The sequence below is a fragment of the Zeus faber genome, assembly GCF_960531495.2.
Source record: "Zeus faber genome assembly, chromosome: 1".
Classification (NCBI taxonomy): domain Eukaryota; kingdom Metazoa; phylum Chordata; class Actinopteri; order Zeiformes; family Zeidae; genus Zeus; species Zeus faber.
In genome coordinates this window covers 25738521-25748533 of record NC_137193.1, presented here as the reverse complement: position 1 = coordinate 25748533, position 10013 = coordinate 25738521, and the positions used below count along the sequence as shown (strand labels likewise).

The window sequence follows — 10013 nt, the reverse complement described above, 5'->3', positions numbered from 1 at the left end:
TCCGTTGTCTTCTCATTTATTTTTCTCTTTTGTCTTCCCTCCTTCATTGCCTCATTCTTTCTCCTACAGCCCTTCCTCCTAGACCTCTGCTGTTCTCCTGACCCCGCCTCCCCTCTCCACCACCTCCACCGCTTCCCTCTCTCCCAGTCAAATCAATCATTCTCATACGCCGAAACCTTCATTTTACTCGTCCCAGCAATTGGAGAGTGTGATGTGTGGATGGGATGGTTTGAGCAGCCTGACCTGGATATAGGTGATTGGGTCAGGATGGCTGCATACCTGTTGCTCATTGGTTGGGCTAACGAGCAACAGGTTAAAAGCCCCATCTCACACACACTCAGGATAGGAGCCCTGTCATGACATGTTCCATCTGCTCCTGGTTAATTCCACCTAGCCTCCTCTCTGCAATAAACTGGTGTCTACAACCTATCGTTTTCTGTGTCTCTGTGCCGGAGAGCCCTGGAGACGCAACTAGGGTGGCGTGTGGCAAGAGGAACTGCCACAGAGAGCATCCTCTGTATTACAGTGAGATTATACTCCAAATGAAACCTGCTGAGTGGAAACACCCGAGGGAACAGCTTGACTCACGCGGGTCTCGTGTCCCTCCCGCAGGTTGTAGGTCAGGTCCTGCTGCAAGTCCTGCACAAAGCGATGCGAGTACTCGGGGTAGAGGTCCAGCACCTCGTACAGCCCTTTCAGGTTGATGCACTGCAGGTCGCAGTAAGTCAGCGCCTTCACGTCGGCATTGGTCTTGATCGCCCGGTCCTCGATGGACATGGTGGCCCCGATCAGGTCACCCTTACCTGCCGGAGAGGGAGAGAGAAGGACAGAGAGAGGGGAGAGAGAGAGAGAGAGAGAGAGAGAGAGAGAGAGAGAGAGAGGGAGAGAGAGAGAGAGAAATTTGCATGGTTTGAGGTTAGCACTTGGGCTCTTGGGAGCTTGAATCCTCCGTTTCGATAGAATAGTCGATGCAGGGGAGGTGGAGGGAGAACAGCAACACAGCAAAGCAGGCAGCAAAGCAGGCAGCAAAGCAGCTAGAGCAGGATGGATTGGCTACAGAAACAGGTCAGCCTCTAAGGGTGTGGAAGTGTGTGGCGCTGTCAAGTTGTCTGATAGAACTAGCTCTGCAAGCTACGCATCATTTATTTAGTTATTTCAAGAGTTAGAGACCACACCACAACAGATAGATTGGGTTGTAATTGACTGAAGATAATATGCGAAATGCAAAGTAATAGAAGATACAAGATGACGGTGATGATGGATGACAAATTTGATGGTAAGGGTATTATGTTGGTGAATCGGTGCTTCGGCATGCTGATGGGTGGGATGATGGATGGCGAGCTTAGTGAAGGATGGAACACCAGTAGCCTTGACTCGGGAAGGGGAAGAGAGTCTAAAGGGCTTCAGGCCTCAGCCGTGGCTTCGGATCCCCCTGGTGGTTCCTAAGGGATGGGGAAAAAGAGAGAGAGGGAGCTAGAGAGAGAGCGAGATGGGGAGAATGGGGAGGTGGTGGGTTGCGAAAGCCAAGACACCCAAATGAGGGATGGATCTGTACGGTATATTTATGTAAAGTTGATTGGCAGTAGGTGTGGTTGGGGTGTGGTCTCCGCTCAGTGGTTGACTGAGGTGGTCTCCTCAGTTTATCCTTACCCCATATATTAAGTTGCATTTTTGCTGGTTAAATCCCATCTCACCAGTGGTGGAAGAAGTACAGAAAATGTCACTCATGAAAGTGAAATAACCACCTTCTAGTAATTTTGTACATTTGTGTCCAATGTATTTTTTTGAGAGCTGTTGAGTGTACTTAAAGTCTTAAAAGCAAAAGTACTTATCGTAGATAGTGAACTGATATAACAGAGCCGAAAAGTATAAAGTAGCATAAAGTACCTAGTGAACCTGTTTTTCTGCTAATGAGTGCTCATGCAAATGTACTGATTACAGTAGAGCTCAACACTATATTTACTGAAGAGAAAACCCCATTCATATTCTGAATCGAGGTTTTGATTATTAGCCAAAATGTTGGAACCATCCAAGGTAGATAGACCATGAGTTATGAGATTGTGAAATGATGGTACTATATGCTCCTGTAGAAGCCACAAGTCCGTATGATATCATCCTTGTTTAAGGAAAAACATGTTTAATTCCCAATGTCAGAGAGAGGTACTACACTACCCATGATCCTGTGTAATGGTGAAATCTCTGATTGGTGCAGCTCGCTGTTACCAGGGAAATGTTTCCCACGCCTGCAATGCGCTCTGCTGTGCGTACCCTTGCCCCCGTTCCTCCAAATGAAAATTTTGGATTTAGGCTATTTTATTTTACCCCACATCCTCGTTATTGTACAAAACAAACGAAGCACCGTGCATAATGAACTATGCGTAAAGGAAACTCTCTTACAGATTGCGTAGAGCAGCAAAATGGCTAGAGCCGGGCTGGGTGCATGTGCGCACGGGCAGAGTCCAACAAAATATTTGCACCGGGGCCTATCACCATCATTATGCCACTGCTTGTGCCTTTGCCTTTTTTTCCGTTTTGAAATGTTTTATTTTTCTCAGAATCAAATGTTTTATGTTCACAATTCATCTCGTAGTTGGTTGGCTTGGTTCCAGGCTTAAAACTCTTCAGAGAATTTTTTTCTGAAACGTTGCTCTGCCCAACCCATGAATGGGAAATTCACTTCCTGAAACCGGAGCTGTTCAAAAAGTGGTCAGTCACTGTTGAGCTCTATTTACAAACAAAATACTATTGTGTGTCATAAGTCAAGGTTAGGGACCAATTGAATCATTGATGAGCAATCTCACTGTAAATCAGCAGTTTGATAGATCCAGTCCCCGATTTATATGTATATACATATATATATATATATATATATATATATATATATATATATATATATATATATATATAGTGGACTTAAAGTCAAGTCAAGTCTCTGAAATTGAATATACTTAAGTAAGTACAGATAGTTGAAAAGAGTACTTTAGTACAGAAAAGAAGTAAATGCACTTTCTTACTTTCCACCGCTGCATCTCACAGCAGCCAACAGACTGTTCAGGTTTTGGTGACGGTGAGTCGATTATTTGATCTTCTATCCGTCTTGTATGCCGGTTGTTTCTAGTGTATCACTCCTATCCATGACACATCCATCTGTTTTTCTTCTCGCTTTCTTTTTTACACTACAAAGAACACAGGTGCAGCCGGAGGTAAACGCAGCTGGCAGACGTTTTTTGAGTCTTCTCATTCTCCTCTCTGGTTAATTGACTTTTGCATGTTATTGTCTGTTACTTGTCTGTCAAAATAAGAAGCTCCATCGAGAGTGCCTTTCCTTCTTGTTTAGACCGCAAAATCACAATGTTTTTTTAATGTTAAATTTGTGTAAAATAATGTCATACACGACAGATTTGGTCCACTGAGTGGTAAAAAGCAAATTTTTTTATGCAATTTATTGCATTAACATTTTCCCCAAGAGGATTTCCGATGACTTAATTTAATGTTCATGTTCATGTTCATGTTCATCAATTTTACTGTGGGTCGGTACTGTGGGCCTTATTTATAACAAATTAGGTCTAAACTATACAAACAATACTATATTATGCCTTTTTATTATTTCAAAAACCTTCAAATTTCATCCTTTTATCAACTACTCTTGTGGGATTGCAAACAAACAAACAAAAAAGAATGAAAAAGGAAAGGGAGGATCACTGTGTGTTTTTGCGAGCGGGTGCTACCAAGGTGAATTGAACGGGTGATATATTGCCATCGGGTGGAACTGAACAACAGATCAAAGAAATGAGACCCAGCACCAAAAGCACCGAGCTTGGCCTGAAGTTGGCTGGAATGAAAACTTTGGACCATCTCAGATCCATTATCTAATACTCTGGCAACTCTGAAAAAAATCAAAAATAAATATAAATAAATTGATTAATAAATCTACTGTCACCGGAACACTATTAACCAGAGGGTTTAATTGACTTTAATTTAAAAAATAGAGCTTTGGATGAAAAAAACCCACTGTGATGAGCCTCCCCCCCCCCCCCCCCTCTCCCTCCCCCCTCTCCTCCACTCGAGTTCAGATCACACCTCCTCTTCTAATCACTCTCTCTCTTTCTCTCTCTCTCGCCCTCTGTGCCACTTTCACTTTCGCTCCCTCTCTCTCAACGCCATCCCTCCTTTTCCATACTCCTCCTCCTCCTCCTCCCCCTCCTGCTTCTCTTCCTGCCTTATCGGCCTTGTCCTCCTCTTCCTCTCTATTTCCATCACGCTGGTGGTTTTCTCCGCTCGGCAAACCCATCTCTCCCTCTCTCCCTCTTCCCCCCCTTCCCGTTTCACCTAGCGTCGCTTTCCCCTCTCTCTCTCCTTCCCCCTTACTGCCCACATCAGGCCAATTGACACGGTAGGTAGGTGTGTATCCGTGGAGCGGCTACCTACTACTGTATGCGTTGCTGTTGTTGAGCAACATCCTATCCTACCATCGTTTCCCCCGTCTCCTTCCTCCCTTCCTCCCTTCCTCCCTTCCTCCGTTCCGCTCTCCTCCTTCTCTCACTAACTAGGGGTGCGGCGCGCTCGGCGGGTGCCCCGTTGGTAACGCGAGGCTCGCTGAGGACTCAATGGTGTGACAAGGCACCGGGTGATGGAGAGAGGGAGCAAGAAAGAAAAAAAGAAGAAGAAGAAGAAGAAGAAGAAGAAGAAGAAGAAGAAGAAGAAGGAGAAGAAGAAGAAGAAACTTTTTAAATTTTTCTTCTGCTCATTCACTCAGTGTCAGCCTGACCTTCTGCACAGTCAGCAGGTGAGCCGGGAGAGAGGGAGAGAGAGAGAGAGAGAGAGAGAGAGAGAGAGAGAGGGGCATAGAGAAAGAGAGAGGGAGAGAGGGAGAGAGAGAGAGGGAAAGAGAGAGGAGAGAGAGAGAGAGATGATGCTCTCCGCCTGTCAAGCCTACACACACACACACACACACACACACACACACACACACACACGCACGCACACACACACACACACCACCCACTGCACACCGAGGGGGACAAGAGGCAGACAGTCACAAAACACAGGGGTGCCGACGTGTGCATCACTCCCGACAAGGCCACAGGAACCCAAACACAATGACAAACAAACATCTCAGCCGTCCCTGAATAGGAGCACTCTCAAAAACGTGTTTCTATGGCAAACACACAAAACAAAGAAAAAAACAACATACTGGGACACAGACCCACACAGATGCACAAACACCAGGGGTGTGTGAAGTGGAGTTACAAGTACAAGTGCCCACGTATGCACACACACACACACACACACACACACACACACACACACACACACACACACACACACACACACAGACACACACACACACACACACACACACACACACACAAACTCAATAACAGCAGTTGGCAGACAGATCATGAGAGCAATGCCAGTCAATTGTCTCGTTTCGACGAAAATGATGGATAGTGATGTGGGGGATGTGTTTTTAGTTTAGTCTCACACACACACACACACACACACACACACACACACACACACACAAAATTGTGTCATGAAGGTCACGAGGAGAAAGCAGCACATGAAAGTCAAGGTCAAAGAAAGCAGTTCATCATATAGGTGGATGTCAGTCACTTGTCTGAAGGACAGACAACCACAGCTGATGTGGAAATCGATCTTGACAACGTAGGCACACTGAGCACCGGAGTGGTTTGGCTAGAGTGGATTAGATTGAATTTGGTTTATTTGACTGATTTAATTTAGGCTAGACTACTAGACTGGACTACAATGAGACAGAGTGGACATAAGACTATTCGCTATGGATGGAACTGCTCCGTAGACCTTTGAGACCTGAACTGCAAACCCTGCCTGCGTTCACCTATTTAAAAGATGTTTTCTTTGTTTCTGATATTGGGGCTTGGAGTACACCCCATCTCAGACATACTCAAACTATTTCTTCATTGGCATGTACGACGCTAGATATGGCTACGGTCTGTGGACAGGGAATATTGTTGAAAACAATGGCGCATTGCTGGAGTTGGTTTAATGGGAGTTTCTCTAACAAAGGGCTCTTTACAATGAGCTGTAGCCTTCAGGATATGTGAACACTTCTCATCCAGAACAAAAGCCTCCGCGAAAGGCATCTGCAAGGTGGAAGCATAGTCGAATTCCGGCTCCTCGCCCCTTTTACACTTCTGCTTCCATCTTACCCAGAATGGCCAGCACCATGCTGTCCTTCAGCACCTCCATGGAGCCCGAACACACGAAGAAGATGGCCTGCAGGGCATCGCCCTGGCGGAGGAGGTACTCGCCCGGGGCGCAGAAGGACGTCTTGATGTGGCGCGAGAGGGATCGCAGGCAGCCGCGGCTGGCTGAGGTGAAGAGTGAGAGCTCCAGGATCTCCTTGTTGAGGTGCATGGTGATGTCCGAGCACAACTCGTCTGGGAAGTCCTTCAGCAGCTGTTGAGAAAGAGGAGGGTGGGGAGGAGAAAGAGAGTGAGTTATCTGTTTGCTATTTCCTTGCATTTAGGGGGAAGCGAGTTGCACAAGGCAACCCATCACCAGGTAAATACAGTTTTCCGCGGTTCACCCGGGAGGCCAAGGACCGCCCAGGCCTGGCCCTGAGGTCCAGGCCCTCCAGACTAGGGGATTACAATAGGGCCTTCGCATCACCTTCGGTGCTCGGGCCCTAAAAATCATAGATGGATAAATAGATAGATAGATAGATAGATAGATAGATGAACTGTATTGTAAAGACCAGATCACGTGGCCAATTTTGCATCGATCAAGAGAGACTGTGGTTTTTGTTTGTTTGTTTTTTATTTTTTATGTTAAGAAATAATAAAGTTGACATTATTGAATACATATTTATTAAACTATAGGTATATAGTACTCTTGACCCCTCTGTAGCAAAGCGTTGAGGGCAAGAAAGCAAAATAGTACTCTTGTTCCCTCTGTAGTAAAGCGTTGAGGGTAGGCGAGGAACTTCTGGTGTTGTCACAATAAAAGAAAATCAATTAATAACTAAGGAAAATTTATAATAATAATAAATATAGCCACCGGACGGTCGTGCAGTGTATTGGGACACGCCAAATTTTGGGAAATGGTTGGAATAGTTAGTTATTAAATTATTAATTAGAAACAGAATCAGGCACAGATTATAGAAGGAAGTGATTGCTTCATTGATTGTGTTTACTATGTTATTAATAGCCCTTCTAGGGTTTGAGATGGTCTCAATTTGAATGCGAGCTATGTTATTGTCATATATATTTTTTAAGAAGAACAATAACAATCTTTAATCGTCACACAGCACACCACACACACACACACACACACACGCGCACATGCTTTGGATGGTGGCCGGTGAAATGAGGCCTCTGCGTTTAACCCATCCTGGCTTGTCCTTCCTCCGGGGGCACAGCCAGGAGCAGTGGGCAGTATTCGTGGACGTGCCCGGGGACCTGGTGATGAGTGTCCATCGCTGGTCAGACCATGATGTGTGCATGTTTGTTTTTTTTGGTGGGGGTCCTTACTGACGTGAGGTGGAGGAAACCCCATGTGAGCACGGGGAGAACATGCAAACTCCACACAGAAAGGCTCCTGTTTGGGAGATAACCCGCCGCAGCACGGTGCCAACAGCTCCCCAGGCGGGAATCGAACCCAGCACCTTCTTGCTGTGAGGCAGCAGTGCAATGCACTGCACCACCTTAACACATATTTCATGTGATTTTTATTTTTATTTTTTAGAAGTGAGGTGGCACAAATTGACACATTGCTTGCAGTTATTAGTTGTACCATTAAGGGTATAAGTAAAAAATATATAAATAAATTTGGGATATAGTATTGAACACTAAAGGTTGAAATGTTTTGGTATGTGAATCATATTATTATTTTCCTTGCCCTCTCTAGTTGCTTAACTTATTGTTGAAGTTATGTGGGGTCTCCGAAAATGTTTTTTCTGCCATATTACACAGATGGCTGATTTCGAGTTTATTAATGGCAGCACATTAATTTGAATCTTGACGGTTTATTGATCTGCTTGTGTCATGAATACACAGGACTTCCTATAATACTTAGAAGAAGATGGTCACATAGTTTCATTATTTTTCTTATTACTCCAGCCAGCCCAAAAGAACGTTCAGTATTTGAGTCATGATATTTATTTTATTATTTTTTCTGTTCTACGCAAGGTCGTACCCTGGCATGGAACGTGGAATGAGGCAACGCTTGTCCAGCCATTAGACAGGAGAATGTTTTGTTGCTTTCAAACAAGCTTTTGCACCTGCTCCATGTTGGGTTTGTCTGGATTTCTTTAACTGTGGATGAGGGAGATGGGTTAATATTACCTGTGTTGTGGCAATCTTATGGAGATGAATTATGTTTTGTTGCATACTATACTCGGAAACTTGGTGCCGAGGGTATTGGGTTGATTACATGCTGTAGCCTTTATCTTGTTTCAACCCCTCTCCATCATCAACATGTACAACATTCATTTCACTCATGTCACTTTGAGGTGGTGCATCGCTCCTACTCCCGCTACCTTTCCTCCTTCGGTGCTCCCTTTCTTTCTTCCCCCTTCCTTCCTGTCTTTGCTCCTCCCTTCCTTCCCTCCTTCATTACCTTGTTCCTTCCTTCCTTCGAAATCTCTCCTGAAATTACTTATATAATTATAGAACCCAGAATCGCGATTGTGGCGCCTCCCCATGCGGCTGCCTGCGTGAGCACCTTGTGTCGATTACGCACATTTTGGTATTTTTTAGTAAGCTTATAGAGCTTATTGTGCGTAATCACCACAATTTCACTGCATATATGGATGACCGTATGTATATGTATGTGACAAATAATCTCTTGAACTTGAACTTCCTCCCTCTTATGGAGATTCACAGAACTGCTTGGCAGCGATGGCCGTTGTGGCTTTGCCCTGCCCAGATCTTGCAACTGAAGCTTTTGAAAGGTGCTGCGATGATTTAGACTCATAATTATAACTATTGGGAGGGTTTTCATTTTGTCTGTCTGTCCATCATCTGTTTTTTGTATAGAACAGTGTTTATCTATTTTGTACAACTGGTTGTGTTTGTGTTTCTATCTGTTGTAAACTGTCTTTTGTTTTATTTTGTTTCAATGAAAATTTACGGACCAATGTGATACGGTGCCGTGTAGCTGATTAATGAGATATACAGAACATCCGTTGGATGTTTTTATGTCATAACCCTCCTGTTCTGATTTTCCTATTTGTGTTGTTTACATTTATGTACTCGACCCCATTGCGTTAGGAAATGTTGGAGCCAATGCAGGCAAAAAAGCCGCCATACCAGATATTGCTCTTGTCTTATAATGGTTGTTTCCTCCTCAGATGAGGACACAGAGATTCCTAACTAACTGTGGGTTTTTTTTCTCTCTACTTACAGGCATTTTGCACTGAACTATTAAGCCAAAGTTTGTAGTGGCAGAGCAACTTGGTACTGTACTGTATGTACTGAGCCGTATCTCTCCCGCTAGTTTTTCATTGCTTTGCTTGTTTGACATAGTAAGTACCATTTCGTCAAAAAGGAGGGATAGTTAGAGAATTAAGTAAACATAATGATTGTGCTCAGAGCAATGCAGGAAGAGACGTTTCTGCCTCCAGTTTTCTGCATTCTAGTCCCTGTGCTCCTTTCGAACACCTCATGATGGGCTTATGAAGCTGACGCCTTGTCATGGTTAAAATATTCTTTGGTGATAATTGATAAGATTTTCTTAATGGAATCCCAGCGAAGGTAAGCTCGCCTGAGTTTCATTTCTGCCATTAGTGATGATGGGAATGCAAGGACAATCACATGGTGTGACTGGACTGTCACCCCATGAAGTGCTGACTGGGAGACCAATGCGGTTAGGTCTGTCTTCCGTCAACAAAAGTCACATATGAATTACATCATGTTAACCATGAGCAATCAGATTGTCCAGTTAGTATTTATCACTTTTCGATTTTACTTAATTAATGGATTGTGTAGACGGGATTATGTTACGGTAACAAGAAATGCATTCTCAGAAAA

General features: G+C 44.3%; 1 protein-coding gene across 1 annotated transcript in view; it reads right to left on the bottom strand.

The window, feature by feature from the left end:
- The window catches only part of kcnh8 (potassium voltage-gated channel, subfamily H (eag-related), member 8), a gene marked incomplete at both ends in the record, with an annotated part of 58987 nt that overhangs the window by 7758 nt on the left and 41216 nt on the right, over positions 1 to 10013 (bottom strand). The window contains 2 exons of the mRNA XM_080019257.1: positions 589 to 803; positions 6192 to 6441. Of these exons, the coding sequence (XP_079875383.1) occupies positions 589 to 803; positions 6192 to 6441 (465 nt within the window). The remainder of the gene's footprint in view (positions 1 to 588; positions 804 to 6191; positions 6442 to 10013) is intronic.